Here is a 17,456-nt window from a genome sequence, read left to right on the forward strand (position 1 = left end):
CGACAAAAATCTTGGCCTGTCTCTCGGTCATATCAGCATAGATGTCTGAGCGACACCTCCAACTGAACCCATCCAAAACTGAGATTCTGATCTTTCCAGGCAACAACTCCCCTCAGCAAAACCTCTCAATTCAAATTGGCTGGCTACTGTTAACACCCATGGAGTTTAAATTGACGACAAACTTAGTCTGAACCATAACATTGTTGCGATCTCCAGATCCTGCAGGTTCACTCTCTACTACATTTGCAAGATAAAGCCTTTTCTTTCACAACAGGCTACACAGCTCCTCGTCCAGGAAATGGTCATCTCTAAACTCGACTATTGTAACTCTCTCCTGGCTGGAGCCTCTACAGTCACCATAAAACCACCCCAGATGTTCCAAAATGTGGCAGCCTGCCTCATCTTCAATCAGCCAAAATACACCCATGTGACGCCTCTTCTCACCTCTCACCACTGGCTACTCCCATTGAGTTCAAATCCTTGATTCTTGCCTACAGGGCTGTAAATGGACGTGCACCCTCTTATATCAATACACTACTAGCTAGCTACACTCCTGCATGCCCTCTCAGATCTGCAAATGAAAAGAGACTGAAAAGTCCCTCACGGGGTCTCCAATCCCAATCAACTCTATTCTCCTTTGTTGTCCCTGGCTGGTAGAACAACTTGCCCTGCTTCATTCAACTAGCCGAGACTACTACCACCTTTTAGAAGCAGTTGAAAAGTACTTCAGACGAATTTAACACTTACACGTGCACATGTACACACACTGCTCTTAGTTTGTAAACTCAAATCTATAGAAATCGAACGAGAATTGCTGGTGTCTTCCTCTTGTAAATCGCTTTGGATAAAAGAGTCTGATAAGTAAAGTAAAGTAAAGCCAGGAGCTTCCTCACTGGGGTTCGGCTCCGCTGCTGGGTCGCCATCTGGTGGACATAAAGAGGGGAAATGGGGGCAACATACGGACACAAAACATACGCTCACACACAGACAGAGACAAACAAAAGAGAGGGTTATCTGGTTTCCTCTCTGGGGCTCTTTGGGACCTCCTTAGGGGCACAACCAGGATCACAGGAGGCGCGACCCTCCCGCTGCCTGCCAGTGCTGGGTCTTCTTGCATAGGATCCTGATTGGCGCTGCATGTGGTGGTGGGGCAGGGTTTGATCCCTGGGTCGATCTCTGTCCGATCAAACTTCGCCCTCAGTCTCTCCAGGAAGTCCCAATAACCCATCCTGTCTGTCTCTCCCTGCTGCCCAAGGGCTGCGCCCCAGTCCCATGCTGACCCAGTCAGACGCGTGAGGATGGTGGTGATCTTCTCCACATCTGAGTGGGAGGGAAGTGCAGCAAAGTACATGTAACAGGATGTTATAAAGGACTGACATGTACGTTACTGCTCCACTGAAGGGTCCTGGGACCATGGGTATGTCCCACATGGGGCTGGGCGCATCCCAGCACGGAACACCCAACTCGCGTCATCGTCGCTCTTGTCATCTTTCATGTCTTCCCAGTCCACGGGAAGCCTTGCCAACAGAGCACAGAGTGGCTCGACATGATGAAGATCGTGGAGATCGTCGTTGTCACATCCTCTGCGCTCACTGCACATGATACTTCCTCACTGCCGCTGACACCATCGTCCTCGCTCCGACCACTCACCCACCGACCACTCACCCAACGACGTTGCCACTTCTGGGTTTTGCAGACTCTCCAGGGGTCGACGTCATCATTATTTATAATAGAAATAAACACACCGCGATGGCCAAAAATAAAGGGGATCAACAGAAACTAGCCTGCCGGCGTGTGCCGATTGGCAGAACTCAAAACACTTTAAACAGAACAGTTACAAAGTCCAGTTCACAAAACGAGTTAACGAAAATGCCGCCGCTCCAGAGGGGCGGATCCATAGGCTTTTTTTGGCCCCAGGTGATGTTTCCAGCTGATGCCAATCCTGACATTAGTCATGCATGCAAAAATATATTGAATTGCATCATAAAGCATGTAGAAAGGGTTTACTGAAAGTTGTATTAGAAAAAAGATCATTTAATTAGCTATACAGTACAAAAACTGATACTGCTTTAGGTAGAAAATAAATACCATTTTAATGATAAATGCAATTTAGGCTTGACAACCACATAATGTACACAATTTTTTTTTTAAATGTATTTTAGGACAATCTATTAATGAATATATTAAATTACTATATTAAGACATCTGGTACATGTCTTATATACTAGTATATAACCTACCCAAAAAGTTTAATTGAATGTTGATAAGTTGTTTATTTTAAAATATATAAAATAGTGTCAAATTTTGTTAGGGAAATGCTTTTATAACATCCATCATCAATGCCATCAATACCATCATATTTAAAGTCCAATGCCTTTGAAAAAAATATTATTGAGACAATAATATTAATACAACTTTACATATACGGCATTTATCAGACACCCTTTTCCAGAGCACATACAATACTTACAGGGACATTCCCCCCTTAGTAAATGGGATTTGAATCTTCTGGTTGATAGGCCTAGTGTGTTACCCACTAGGTGACTACCACCCAACTTAATTATGTTTCATAACATATTTTAATATTATATAGTTACATGTACAAAAACATTTCCATTCAAGATAGATTTAGTATTCAAAAATGTGGAATGAAAACATTTTATGACAATTTCAGATGAAATAGGATAAGACTTAAGTTTTGATTTGTTCATTCTAGTTTTTGTTATTTTATTACTGAGTGAGGAAACAGTACTCAGAGATTCTCAGTTTTGAGTATGGCCAAACAGCACATGCTAATCCAATGTCATAGCAAAAGGCATTTAAAAAGCGATGTTATCTAGTAGTTTGAACACCTTGAACCTGGGCTTTTTACTCTCTCTGTGTTTCCCTTGTTTTCTTCTTCCTCATTTCATTGTGTTCTGCATCAATTCCCTACATCCCTCAGAGCTGCGAGAAGGTTGGTGTGTTTTAACTTTTTTTACCTCACAAAAAAGGCAGACTATATAAATCTTGACAGATCACAGTTCATCAAAAATACAAATAAATGTAGGTGTCCGTTTGGTGTTCTATTAGCGATAGCCTTATTTGTATGTCTTCCTTATATGTTTGTTGTTCAGTAGAAAACCCCTTCCTCTTGCCTTTTCTATGATGTTTGACTGTTCAAAATGTATGCATGTTGGGATTAAATCTGCATTTTGTTATGGGTTGGGGCTGCATGGTGACTTTTGTTGAATACTTGGCTTTCTCGTCAGTGTTCCTGCTTGGTTACTCAAAACACCACAGAGCACCGAGGCTGTTATCCTCATCTTCAGTCAACATGACTAACAAATGGTGAATGCTTTTTGGACCCTCTTGAGCTTTAACTTGAGCATTTTCTTGTTGCACAGTACCTCAAGTCTCTCACAAATGTGTGACTATGAGGTTTTTAAACCTTTTAAACTAGGAATTTAATAGGATATTAATTCAATAATGTAAGACATTAAATAATGTTAGGGTTTCTCAGAGGCAGATGTTTTCCCAGTAAGAAAAACAAAGACATTAATGCAGCTTTTTAGCTGCATTGTGTTAACAGGAAAAGAGACAAAAACCCAGTGTTAATGTGAGCAAATGTGAGCAGTGTAATTAAATTAAATGCAACAGGAGTGTTTCACTATGCTTCACTATGAATTGCACAAAGGTTAATCCAGAATAAAAAGTCTATGTCATGAATCTCCAGAATGCATGTTTTCCAAAAATACACTGTGGCTGTCCACGGCTGTAGTCCAATGAACATCCACACAGAGTACTAGAAGCAGTAACACTGACTCCATTCTTTTCAGTTTGTTTATGCCTTCCTTGAATGTTCTAGTTGAATGCCTTCATTTTACTTAACAAATAGTTTGATTCTTGCAGTTCTAACCCTCCTCTCCAAGCTAGTCTTACCAGATACTTGCCTATATTCACTTTTTGGGTTTGGATTACTGATCCTTCCTTTTCCGCCTTTCTCATTCTCTCTCAGTCTTGCCCTTATATTGCCATGTAGTACATTCCCCATAGTGTGTTTAGAGAGCTCCTTTTTATTTCCTGTAACTAAACAATATGCTTTTCCTTACAATATATCTATATCCGTGCTTTTCCTTTTTTGATATCTTCCTCCCGAGTAGCTGTTCTCACTATAACAGTTCCCAAAGACAGCTCACTATAACAGTTCCCAAAGATACTTGCCTTATATGTTTGCTGTGCATGTCTGAACAGTCGCACAATAATTCCTAGTGTTTCACACCACTATATGTGTATCTTTGGCTTCTTAAGCAATTGACTGTTTTCAGCTTTTCTTTGTCCATTTATTTTATTTTGACTATTTTGACTACTAAGTGACAGACTGTGATAGTTGTACTCCAACCCATGTTGCTGTAGTTGATTGTGTCCGCCTTCTGCCATGCTGTTTAAATCATATATTTGCAGCAATGTGAAAACATTGCCTCACAACTGGAAGTATGCAGCATTGAAGTTGTAACAAATTTACAACTCCAATATGTTGCCAAGACTCCAGTTAAACCCCTCTCTGTATTCTCTATGGCTGGTATATTTTTTGCATGGTGTTTGTGCTTGTTTCATAGCAAGCCTATTTTTGAAGTCTTCCTAGGTACAACCTTTTGTATGTGTTTTTGGAACTGTCATAAATCTTATGATCAGAGTGTTTTTCTTCAACCTCTGATGGAGATTCATAGATGCAGACTATGGCTTTATATACTAGTTCTAACAATGGCTTGTGCTTTTTTGCAGTGCGCCGGGTACCACCACGGTTTTCCATCCCCCCTACAGACAGTGAGATTATGCCAGGGGGCAGTGTGAACATCACATGTGTTGCAGTGGGCTCACCCATGCCCTATGTTAAGTGGATGCTGGGATCTGAAGACCTAACTCCTGAAGATGACATGCCCATTGGCCGTAATGTACTTGAGCTTACTGATGTACGCCAGTCAGCTAACTACACATGTGTGGCCATGTCAACACTGGGAGTCATTGAAGCCATGGCCCAAATCACAGTCAAAGGTTTGTCTTTAGTCTTTTGGCCCATGTGAATGCATTTTTCCTAATATATTATCTTCTGCTTCTCCTTTTGGCTTCTCCTTTTAGGGATAGCCACAGCCATTGGTTGGGTGCATAATTGATTTGGCCTCATTTTTTACATCAGAATCCCTTCTTGACACAACCCTCCCCAGACAGAAGGCTTGAGAACTTAATACACATAAATTAAACAGACGAGAGACAAGGGGTCACTTCACTAGCCTGAGGACATTGCAGGTTCCCTTCCATAGACAAACAACTGGGTTTTCTGTTTCCCTTGTGGGGTCATATGGGGTCATATTTGCTGTACAATGCTAGTGGGTTTGTGGATGCCTTTTCTGTGGGCAGGATCGCAGCTATCTCCTTCACACAGATGGGCACAAGATAGCCCCGATTGACATCGGTTTCTGGACTGGGTCGTGGTTGATTTTTGATGCCCGTTGCTTCTTGCCTGTATGCTCACCATGTACTTTCAGGGAAATGTGAAATGCCATGGTCGGCGCTAAGTAAGAGCCATGAGCGCTCACACATTGCACATCTGTCATCACAGCATTTATCAGACGTCCTTATCCAGAGCCACTTACAATCAGTAGTTAAAGGGACAGTCCCCCTGGAGCAACTTAGGGTTAAGTGTCTTTCTCAGGGACACGATGGTAGTAAGTGGGATTTGAACCTCGAACTTCTGGTTTATAGGCGAGTGTGTTAAGCACTAGGCTACTACTACCCCACCCTAAATTATCATAAATCATTTCCTGGCTGCTGAGGCCCAGCCAGTACTTTTTCAGTTGGCAAAGGCCATAAACAGTTTACAGTTCTGTCTTTCTCATCTTTACCCTCTTGCTGGTGTGCAGTCCTTAGATGTTGGCCATCATGGGCTGAGCTGTCATCATCAGCGACGTGTCATCTAAACCCCCTCACCTCCTCCTGGTCCGCTTTTCCCACAGCTGGAACATTACCTTCTCCAGACTCGTGTCCCACCTTGTCTGTGACAACATTATCTACTCCAGTGACAATTTTGCTTGCAAATGATTCAAAAGCCTCTTTTACGCTGCAACATGAGGCAGTGTTGTGTTGGATGAAATTACAACAGAATATTCCAAATATCTAATTAGAATAGAAAGGAATGAGCAAGTAGGATAATGTACAACTTTCAGTCCAGGCTGTGGCCAAGGAAGGTTGGAGTCTGTAATCACCACACACACACTCACCACTTTGCTTAATAATCCAGATAATCAGAAGAGCATCCATCAGAATTTTCTCCGATATCTGTCAATAGGCATCAAGTAATTTACCCACATTCTTTTTACATATTTCTCTTCTCTGTTGAAGCATGAATAGTTACAATCAATGAAAGGTTAAAAGACAAGAGAATGAAAGGATGAAGGGGAAGGGTTAAATTATTGTTGTATTAGTTAATTTCGTGGAATTTGTAAAATCAAACTTCACCAAACTGCATCTTCTTACAGTGGGAGAGATGAATCCACAAGGATTGGTGTGGAGATTGAAGCTTTAAAATAAATAAGCTTTTTTTAAAAAAGCTTTATTTAAAATGATTGGAGTAGGCGTGGCTGAGCTATTCTGCTCAAACATTGGTACTTCTTTGACCTTTTCCACCACTACCTGCATTCCAAATATTGTTAATGCCTGAACCAAGAAACAGTGGAGATTTTTTATCTTTTTATATTTCATTCTAATTCAGTGGGTCTCAGAAATCCATGTCTCAAATATGATATTTGCCCTGCATTTTTTTGTGAGACATGTATTCCACCCAAAAACAATCACAGATTCATCCTGGCCACCCCTGGGCTTCTCCCCTTCACATGGTAGCAAGTTCACAGACATACATGTGAAAGTGGAGATTTTTAGGTATTTGTTTAATGAGTAAGAGAAATTCTATGAATGTCTGTAGAATATAGGACTCATTTTCCTGAGGTGTCAGAGCACTTGTCAGAGGTGTTTGAACGATAGTAGAAAGACCTAGGGTGGTCCTAAGAGGAACGCTATGGAAACAGCTAAAGGTGCAAAAATTGCAAAAAAAAAAAAAGGGTCCTAAACCTTGGCATTTATGTGACTCCAGAGGTTTTTGAAACCATTAAAAGCTGTGAGTAATTGAGGTTCCAAAACAGAACAGATGCACAAAAAATCGATGGTGGAAGCCTTTGTCATCTTTTTCTCTGAGGAGCTGTTGAGGCATTTATTTCTATCACAGTAGTCCAAATACGCGAAGTGCTAATAAAGAAATGGAAGCCTGTGCCAGGACTTCAGTATCAATATCATGGGAGAAAACAGCATTTGCAGCAATGCAATGCTGTCATGTTCTAGCTTTTTCTCCCTCTTTTGCACAATCAATTTTAATTGACATAAATGACAAAGTCTATCATAAAAATAAATCTTAACAAATAAAAATAAATATATCATATTTACAGCATTCCCAAGTCTTGAAGAATATGTTTGTGGACAAACCTAAGGTGTTTTATTTATTTTATTTTCCTCAGCTCTCCCCAAGACTCCAGGCACTCCAGTAGTAACAGAGCGCACGGCTACAAGCATTACTCTCACCTGGGACTCTGGAAACCCAGATCCAGTCACCTACTACATCATTCAACACAAAGCCAAATATTCAGAAGATGGCTACAAGGAGATAGATGGTGTAGCCACTACCCGCTACAGTGTGGGAGGCCTCAGCCCATACTCAGAGTATGAATTTCGTGTGGTAGCTGTCAACAACATTGGTCGTGGGCCAGCCAGTGAACACACTGAAGCCAGGACAGCTGAGCAGGCACCCAGCACAGCACCAAGGCAGGTCAGAGGTCGCATGTTGAGTGCCACAACTGCCATAATCCACTGGGATGAACCTGAGGAGGCCAATGGACAGATCATGGGCTATCGTGTCTACTACACCACAGACCCCGCTCAGCATGTCAACCAGTGGGAGAAGCAAATTGTACGATCCTCTAACTTCCTCACCATCCAAGGCCTGACACCTAACAAAACCTACTACATCAAAGTGCTTGCCTATACCTCTGTGGGAGATGGGCCTCTGTCTTCAGATCTGCAGATCATTGCTAAGACAGGAGGTGTGTTTGTGTGTAGTTCTGAGGTGAACATTCATAAAGTGACAATCAGTTTGTCATATTTTGTTTCTAGACACAAATTCCTCAACCTTTCTCTGTACAGTTATCTATCACACACATTTTCTGCCTTTCTATCTGTCACTCACTTATTCTCTCACTCAATCTTTTCTCTGCTGAGTCTTTTCATCTTTGTCCACAGCTCTAAGTGGTTGTAATCTCTAGTAAATGTCCTTATTTTCAGTTCCATCTCAACCAACTGACTTCAAGGGGGAGGCCAAATCTGAAACAAGTATACTACTATCTTGGACAGCTCCTGCACAAAGTGGTCAGGACAATCAAATTACTGGCTATGAACTTCTCTACAAAAAGGGAGATGAAAAAGAGGAGGTAACATGATTAGTTATCTTTCTGTATTTAAATAGTAAAAAAAACAGTCAACTGGTCAACTGATGTATCAGACATCTTTATACCCTGAGCATTCACTGAGCCTCATAACTATGATCCAGCTTCTTAGTGACAGTAACCTAAACAAAATAATTGGAAAAGTGTTCTAGGAAGGACTTTTGATTTCTGATCTTCAAGAACTTAAAATTTAACACTCAAGAACATCAAATTTAACTTCCCTCTTTGTGGTCTCAGAAGCGGATCAGTTTTGAGCCTACCACCACCTACCTTCTCAAAGAACTGAAGCCATTCAGTACCTACTCCTTCCAGCTGGCTGCTCGCAGCAAGCATGGCATTGGTGCCTACACCAATGAGATCTCCGCTGAGACACCCCAAACACGTAGGTCTCCTTCTATCTTTTTGATTTTATCAGTAGTGATCTATATGAGACAGCACTTTCATAGTAACAGACTTATATATATACAGGAGGTCAATTGACAAGGTCATGTTATTTACTTCTACACTGATTTGGGATTTAGGGTAGGTCAGTAATTGAATAATTAATTCAGGTTTCTAAATAATATGACTTTCTTCTTCTGGATCTGCAAAATTATATTATTTAAAATATAAAATATAAATATATTTGCAAAAATAGAAAAATTCCTTGTCTCTTGACACCTTGTGTCAGTCACCCGTGATGTTCTTTGCATGTTTGCGATGGAGCTTTTGGAATTGAAAGACTACATCAGATCTGCAAAACTCAAAGTGGTTTACTGGCACAGCATAAAAATAATAAAACAAGAACAGACAAAACTAGCATGGAAGCTCAAACGCAAACATATACAATGAAAATGACCACAGACCACAGATTTATTGACCTAAAAAAATGTAATAAGAGTTGTTCAACAAAATAGGTTTTGTCTTTTGACAAAAAGATACATATTTGAAATATACATATTTCAAATTTGTGGTCTGTAAAGTATGTTGGAAAGGTAAGTATCAAATGGCAAGATCTCAAGTCGTTGAGGGGAGAAATGCCACATGCTGGCTGAAAAGACATATATGATTGTAGAGAAATACAGAAATAACCATTGCATGTGAAAGTATTTAGAGAATTAAGTCTTGGTTCCTTGGAGCAATCTCTGTCAGGCTTTTACCACAAACCAACAGGCTTCGGAAAGGTTGGTGGGCAATACAACATTTTCAGTTTTGATAGAGTTGAAACATCAACCTTTATGTTTTTGGATTGATGGTAACTGCTTGGATATAGACATTTGAATTCTGTTAAACACCTTGATTAATACTTAAGATATTTCATTTATAATACCCTGAAGTACATTTTACAATATGTCTATACTTTTATTGTTAAAAAAAAAAAAATTTTTAGAAAAGGTAGGTTTTATATTATGATTCATTCGTACATACATTCCATTTATATATCTTTAGTTTGTATTTATTCTGCTTTGACCTTATTCATCATAATTTTTGAAGTTCCATTTACTTTTAGTAACATATTTTGTCCTTGTTAAGTCTTCATTTTATATCCATTTATTTTACCCTTTTTTCTTTTTTTTAATACCACCACCCAACCACAAAAAAAACACTTCTTCAACGTACCTGTGAATCTCATCTTGAAACACGCCAACTCAAAACCTAAAACAACCCAAAACAAAATGTCTAATTCAAAAAAATTATACCCCTACTGCTTCACCCCAAAAAAACTTCAATCAGAGCCTTCAGCTCCACCCCAGGAAGTCAAATGTTCTAGTACCAGTTCTACCAACATTCTGGTAAGTTGGCAGCCACCCCCTGTGGAGCATCAGAATGGGATCATTACCAAGTACACAGTCCAGTATTCTGCTACTGACGGTGAGGACAGCATTATGCGACAGATCTCTGATATCCCTGCTGAAAGCACACAGTACACCTTGGAAACCCTGGAAAAATGGACGGAGTACCGGGTGACTGTGACCGCCCACACAGATGTTGGACCAGGGCCTGAAAGCTTGCCACAGCTCATCCGTACCGAGGAAGATGGTATGTCTCGCCAACTGCCTTGCCTAATGCAAACTTGTCCCTTCCCCTTGTCAAACAAGGCAAACCACATTCTACCCTTTCACTGTTCAGTACAAATCTCTTTCACTCTCCAGCATTTGCAATTTTTTTCACACACGTCTTACAGAGCATCCAGCACTTTTGAATCCACTAACCAGGACCCCTACTAATAATCAGTTGACTTTTTAATTTTAGTCTACATTTTGTGCTTTTTCTCATCTTAGCTGTCAGTTTCACCTGCAATATTCTGCAATACGTAGGTCTTAAACTTCCAGCTTTCCCACAGTACCAACATTTTTTTTCTTGCTTGTTTCCCTTTTTCTGTATTCTTTTTCTTATTTTTAAATATTTTTATTTTTGGATTTTTCTAAACAATTCGAACTTAAAGCCAGTTGTTTATCAGTTTTGATCACTTTTTCCAGTGTCTCATAGCCAAAAATCTTCCATGGTGCTTCAATTGTTTGAAGCACTGTCTTTGGCTCCTTTTGTCTAACAGTTACGTTTTTATTCCATGGTTTTAACCCACTACTACCATTTTTTATGTCTTGAAGCTGTTGACAGTACTTGTTGCACATATCCTTTTGTATTTTTAAATACACCACAGCATCTTGCTTTTGGGAGTTGCCCAGACCAGAGTAGCGAGGATCCTCTAAAATTTTGACATTTTTTCTTGGTTCCTCCAGTTCCCAGTGGCCCACCTCGCAAAGTCGAGGTGGAGACTGTCAACTCCACATCAGTAAAAGTGATGTGGCGCTCACCAGTGTTCAACAGGCAACACGGGCAGATCCGTGGATACCAGGTGCACTATGTCAGGATGGTTAATGGGGAGCCTACAGGACAGCCAGTCATCAAGGACATCCTGATTGATGATGGTCAGGTAGATACCATATTTTCCTCTGTTCATGTGATTTTTTGCACCTACCTGGAATAGAGTGCTAGCAGTTTCTCATTAAACTGGAATATCAACTGTATTGCCCAAGCTAGTAATACAAATAAGAAAATAAATGTTGATGGCCATTGTTGTATGATACACACAGAACACGGTGCACTCAATGAAATGTGTCTACTGCATTTAATCTATCACTCTTATAAAGCAGTGGGCAGCCATGAAAGGCATTAGGGGAGCAGTGTGTGGGAACGATACCTAGCTGAAGTGAACCTCAGTAGCACCATGACTGATCAGGTTTTGAACCCACAACCCTTCGGTTAACCCATTCCGCTTCCTTTCCTGCTAGGCCACCACTGCCCCCTGGATAGTGAAAATTAATTACATTTAATTAATTTGTTGCGTTATGTAAATATATATATTAGGTGCACTAGTGTAGGTGCACTTGAATTATTTTAATGTATAAAATAAAATCTAAGTGACATGAGATTGGTGCCATAAAATATGTCTTTCTACTTTTGTCATGTCTTTCACAATTTTTTTGTCTACCCTCTGTTGACCAATCAGTGGGAATATGATGATTCAGCTGAGCATGTGAGTACATATAAATTGATATAAATAGTTAGATTCTCAGGTTGTGTGCCTTGTAATAAAACTGATATTTAAGGGTTATTTTGCAGGGTTAGGGTTATCTTGAACAAGATTTTGAATTCTATCTCTAAATTGTAATCTGCTAATAGGAAAAGCAAAAATATTCAACCTTTAAAGATTTCCTATTATTAAATATTTTATGCTTTTACATAGATCCTAGTGGTCCCCTAATATTATACGTTAGAATATCTGATGTCTTTTTCTGTAATTCAGCAGTCACTGCAGGACCATAGACAGGCTAGGGGAACTATAATTAATGTTAAATAAGCTCACAAAGTGAAATATTAATAATAGGGGACCTTTAAAGACAAAGAATGTTGGGTACAGTCCAAATAAATAGGTCAAATGACAAAAATATTTCCTTCTGTTTCCCACTAGGAAATGATCCTATCAGACCTGCTGTCTGAAACCACCTATTCTATTACTGTGGCAGCCTACACAACAAAGGGTGATGGAGCCCGAAGCAGGCCCAAACTGGTATCCACCATGGGTGCAGGTAAACTGTGTTTGCACCTTACCATCCCCTGCACATGCAACACACGCAGCTCTGTAAAATGTCACAAACTGAAAGATCACATTAAAAGCTTCTATTCCACCCAAGGTCATTAGGAGTGAGTTGCATTAAAACCCCACTCAACAGCCCCCTCACTGCTTTATGTAAGAGAAAAGAAACTTTGACTTTTTAGTAGAAAAGGCTCGAGACATGCATGACTGAGCATTTTGAATATTATCTGGCACAATCCACAATCTGGCTTGGTCAGAGAACCACACTTGATAGCAGGGCAAATCCTATTCATAGTGAACTGTATCAAAATAACTTTTCTTCAGGGTGTGTATGTTTTTGCTTTTCTCCACTCATGAACATCTAAATTCAGATGTCTTTGAATTGAAACATTATAGGTTGCAAATGTTTGAATTATCTGAAGTTGAAGTTTTTATTAAGTCTTTTTTTTATTTGAGCTTTATTGTCATTTCAGCTATATACATGTTAGACATGTATACATGTTTACTATATATATGGAACCTGGTGCTACATGTAATATTTTACAAAAATTGTAAAATTTTACAAACAGATAATGTTATTCAGTGTGTGTCAGACCAGAGTGGAAAGTTCCAGGAACTTATTGCCTGTCTCATGGCCTGTGGAAAGAAGTGATTGAACAGTCTGACCCAAATGCTTTAGTACTTTTTTCCGGATGGGAGGAGGGTGAAGAGTACATGTGAAGCATGTGTAGAGTCTTTCACAATTGCGGTGGCTTTACTGATGCAGCGTGTCTGGTAAATGTCTGTTATGGAGGAAAGAGAGACTCCGATGATCTTCTCAGCTGTCCTGTTCCCAAACCGGACAGTGATGCAGCTGGTTAGAATGCTCTCAATGGTCCCTCTATAGAAGGTGGTGAGGATGGGTGATGGGAGATGGGCTTTCCTCAGCCTCCGCAGGAAGTAGAGACGCTGCTGGGCTTTCTTGGCGGTTGAGCTGGTGTCAAGATTCCAGGAAAGGTTCTCCTCTAGATGAACACAGAGGAACTAAGTGTTCTTGATGAACTCCACACAAGATGTTCAGTGGAGAGTGGTCCCTCCGTTGTCTTCTGAACAATCATCTCCTTCATTTTGTCCACATTTAGGAATAGATTGTTGATTTTCCGTCAGTCGTTGCACCTCCTCTCTGTATGCTGACTCATCTTTCTTGCTGATCAGACCCACCACGATGGTGTCATAGGTGAGCTTGATGTGGTTGAAGCTGTGCATTGCTGCAGAGTCGTGGGTCAGCAGGGTGAACCGCATTGGACAGAGCTCCAGTGCTGCAGATGCTGTTCCCGATTCAGACAGACTGAGATCTCTCAGGAAGTCCAAGTCTAACATCCAGTTGTAAATGGAGGTGTTCAGGCCAAGCAGGCTCTGCTTTGCGACCAGGTGCTGAGAAATAATGGTATTGAATGCAGAACTGAAGTCTATGAACAGCATTCGTGTAAATGTGTTCTTATTGTCCAGGTGGGTGAGGGTCAGATGTAGGGTGGTGGCAATGGCATTGTCCGTGGAGCAGTTTGGACAATAGGCAAATTGCAGTGGGTTCAGGGTATGTTTATATGTTTCATGACCAGCCTCTTAAGTGCAACGGGACGGTAGTCATTGAGACACAACACTGAAGACTTCTTTGGCATTGGCACAATGGTGGTGGTCTTCAGACACGTTCATGGTGCTCAGTGCGATGTTGAAGATGTCAGTAAGAACATCTGCCAGCTGTCTGCATGTTCTCTGAGCTCTCTTCCAGGGATGCTGTCTAGTTCTGCAGTTTTTCATGAGTTAACTCTGCAAATAGTTTTCTTTACGTTCGCTGTGGTTAGACACAGCGCCTGATCACTGGAAAGAGGGTTGGACGTTCTGGACTGTGTCACGTTGTTCTGTATGTTGAATTGTGCATAGTCATGTAGCACCTCTGGTAGTGAGTGGGACAGGCAGTTACAGGCAGAGATTTTGGTCTTGTAGTTTGTGATAGCCTGGATGCCCTGCCGCATGCAGGGCACTGCTGACTGTGAATTTTCTGTCCATGTGTACACTTTTGCTAATGTCTCGAGACAGTTTCGGGCACCTTGTCACCCTTCCTGAAGTTGGTGTCTCGAGCTTTGAGCAGTTCACGTACATCTGCAGTCATCGACAGCTTCTGGTTAGGACTTGTTGTGATGGATTTGAAGACTGTAACATTTGCAGTGCATTTGCTGTCGTAGCGTTTCACTGATGTCGTGTTTATGGTGTTGTCCCCGTTGGTTGCAGCATTCCTAAACATTTGCCAGTCAGTGCATTCAAAACAGTCTTGAAAAGTAGAAATGGCTTCTGCCGTCCTGGTTCTCACCTGCTTCAGAACCGGTTTGAAGTATGCTTTTAGCATAAATTAGCATAACAGTGATGTGGTCTGATTGGTCGAGATGGGGGCGGGGCTCCGCCCAGTATGCACTGATGACGTTAGTGTATACAAGATCCAGTGTGTTATCCTCTCTCATTGCGAAGTCCACATGTTGATGGAATTTAGGGAGAACTGATTTGAGGTTTGCATGGTTGAAATCTTCGACGTCAATGAACTGTCTGTCAGGGTGTACATTCTGCAGATTGCTAATAGCTCCGTACAGCACAGGGATCCGCTGACGGGGGAAGGAATCTCAGAGATGGGACATACTTGCATTAATAATAACGACAAAGAGAAATGGCACGTCTGCATGCTGCATTCCGGTTTTATGGAGTACCACTCTATTAAATCCAATTGGTGCCATCAGAACTCCATAATCAGGCACAAGCTGTGACAGCCCCATGGCCCCAGTGTGTCACACCCTACAAATATTTCAGAAAGTAAATATCCACACAAAGATTATTCATGTCCTGAACCAGAAAGAGTAGAGTTTAGAGATAAAGCGGGTAAATGACACATTGGCAGAATCAGCTACCGGGTGGTAGTAGCCTAGTGGGTAACACACTCGCCTATGAACCAGAAGACCCAGGTTCAAATCCCACTTACTACCATTGTGTCCCTGAGCAAGACACTTAACCCTAAGTTGCTCCAGGGAGACTGTCCCTGTAACTACTGATTGTAAGTCTCTCTGGATAAGGGCGCCTGATAAATGCTGTAAATGTAAATGTAAATGTACCAGGTCTTGTGGCATATGACTGTAGACTGATGTGTGCCACACAGTCCAGAACGTACATTGATATAACATACGCCATTCCTTACATCCTTCTGGAAATTACAGATCCATTGTGAATCTTTACAAAATATTCTTAATACTTTAATAATGATAGTATTTTTGCATGACTTTAAATCCTGCCAAATAATAATAAATGTAGTATTGACAGTAGATTTCTTGTACTTAAATCACTTTTGTTGCATTGTTTCCCCCTTAGTTCCTGACAAGCCAAAGCTTATGGTGAGCCCTACAAACATGGGCACAGCGCTGCTGCAGTGGCACCCTCCACCCAACACACATGGTCTACTCTTGGGCTACCGGCTTCGTTTTGGCCGCAAGGATGTGGAGCCACTCACAGTCATTGAGTTCCCTGAAAGGGAGAACCACTATACCACCAAAGAGATCCACAAGGGTGCCTATTACACCTTCCGCCTATCAGCCCGTAATAAGGTGGGCTTTGGTGAGGAAACAGTGAAAGAAATCACAACTCCAGAGGATGCCCCCAGTGGGTTTCCCCAATCCATTGTAGCTGAATCAGCCACCACTACCACCATACTGGTGAGCTGGCACCCTGTACTACTGTCAGAGAGAAATGGGGCTATTATAAAATATGCGATTCAGTACAAGGACATTAACAGCCCCCGCAGCCCCTCTGAACTTTTCATCGCTGCCCCAGAGTCAGCGGTCACGCTGGATGGCCTCAAGTCTGATACCACTTACGATATCAAAATGTGTGCCTTCACCAGCAAGGGCCCAGGCCCTTATAGCCCCAGTGTCCAGTTGAGGACACAGCCTTTGGATCAAGGTAGGAAACCTTTGCTCCACCCAGTTCCTCTCGAAACAAAAAGAAAACCCAACCTGTTTTCATTCCTCAATTTTTTGTTATTGACTGCTGCAGAGAACAAATGGTAGTATTTATATATAAAGCTTAGCAAAAGGGGAGTCTAGAACGTCTGAGTCAAATTAATCATGGGAGTATCCAGTGCAATACAGTCAGACAAAAGGTAAGCTTACAGTGCTGGGATAGTCTTCTATAGTCACAATCATGCCATTGTGAGAGCTGGCCTTGGAAAAATACAGGTAAGCAGTAGCAGTTATACCACGCCACTATTTTGGCGAGGTGGATGAAGTTTGGTTAAAGTTGTCTAAATCACACACCTCCTTTTTCTTAGCAGTGTTTGCAAAAAATTTTCATGTGAAAGCTGCCATGAAGACTTCAGTGCTGCTGACATGGGAGATTCCTGATAATTACAATCCAGCACAGCCCTTCACGGTGAGAAAATGCTCACATTTCAGGCCCTGTAATACCCCTGTAATAGTTATTTATTCCATAACTGTACTAAAATAGCAACAACATCATGAGAGTACTGGGCTGAAAGATAAATCTGTTTTCTTCTGCCTGTGGGTCACAGATCCTTTATGACAATGGTCAAAGTGTTGAGGTGGATGGGAAACTGACACAGAAGCTCATCACAAACCTTCAGCCAGAGACACAATATTCTTTCCTGCTCACCAACCGGGGAAACAGTGCTGGGGGCCTACAGCATCGTGTGTCTACCATGACAGCTCCCGATATCCTGCGTACCAAACCCTACCTTATTAGCAAGACCAACTTAGATGGCATGGTTACAGTGGAACTGCCTTCAGTCCGAACCACGGAGAAAGTCAGGTGTGTGTTCTATG

General features: G+C 41.3%; 1 protein-coding gene across 38 annotated transcripts in view; it reads left to right on the plus strand.

Annotated features, from left to right (window-relative positions):
- Nucleotides 1-17,456, plus strand: part of LOC114786615 (receptor-type tyrosine-protein phosphatase delta) — a 403,565-nt gene that overhangs the window by 314,687 nt on the left and 71,422 nt on the right. For 14 of the 38 annotated variants that reach the window (XR_003749232.1, XM_028973883.1, XM_028973864.1 and 11 more), the window contains 12 exons: nucleotides 2,945-2,956; nucleotides 4,765-5,034; nucleotides 7,545-8,126; nucleotides 8,365-8,510; nucleotides 8,763-8,907; nucleotides 10,239-10,544; nucleotides 11,246-11,439; nucleotides 12,016-12,042; nucleotides 12,478-12,595; nucleotides 15,991-16,578; nucleotides 16,946-17,046; nucleotides 17,186-17,442. Coding sequence is in view for 37 of the 38 variants with exons in the window: in XM_028973883.1 (XP_028829716.1) it covers nucleotides 2,945-2,956; nucleotides 4,765-5,034; nucleotides 7,545-8,126; nucleotides 8,365-8,510; nucleotides 8,763-8,907; nucleotides 10,239-10,544; nucleotides 11,246-11,439; nucleotides 12,016-12,042; nucleotides 12,478-12,595; nucleotides 15,991-16,578; nucleotides 16,946-17,046; nucleotides 17,186-17,442 (2,746 nt within the window). In the remaining variant the exon portion in view is untranslated. The remainder of the gene's footprint in view (nucleotides 1-2,944; nucleotides 2,957-4,764; nucleotides 5,035-7,544; nucleotides 8,127-8,364; nucleotides 8,511-8,762; nucleotides 8,908-10,238; nucleotides 10,545-11,245; nucleotides 11,440-12,015; nucleotides 12,043-12,477; nucleotides 12,596-15,990; nucleotides 16,579-16,945; nucleotides 17,047-17,185; nucleotides 17,443-17,456) is intronic. The other 24 variants (XM_028974087.1, XM_028974106.1, XM_028974096.1 and 21 more) reach the window with 9 other exon arrangements.

This window comes from Denticeps clupeoides, chromosome 1 (genome assembly GCF_900700375.1).
Source record: "Denticeps clupeoides chromosome 1, fDenClu1.1, whole genome shotgun sequence".
NCBI lineage: Eukaryota > Metazoa > Chordata > Actinopteri > Clupeiformes > Denticipitidae > Denticeps > Denticeps clupeoides.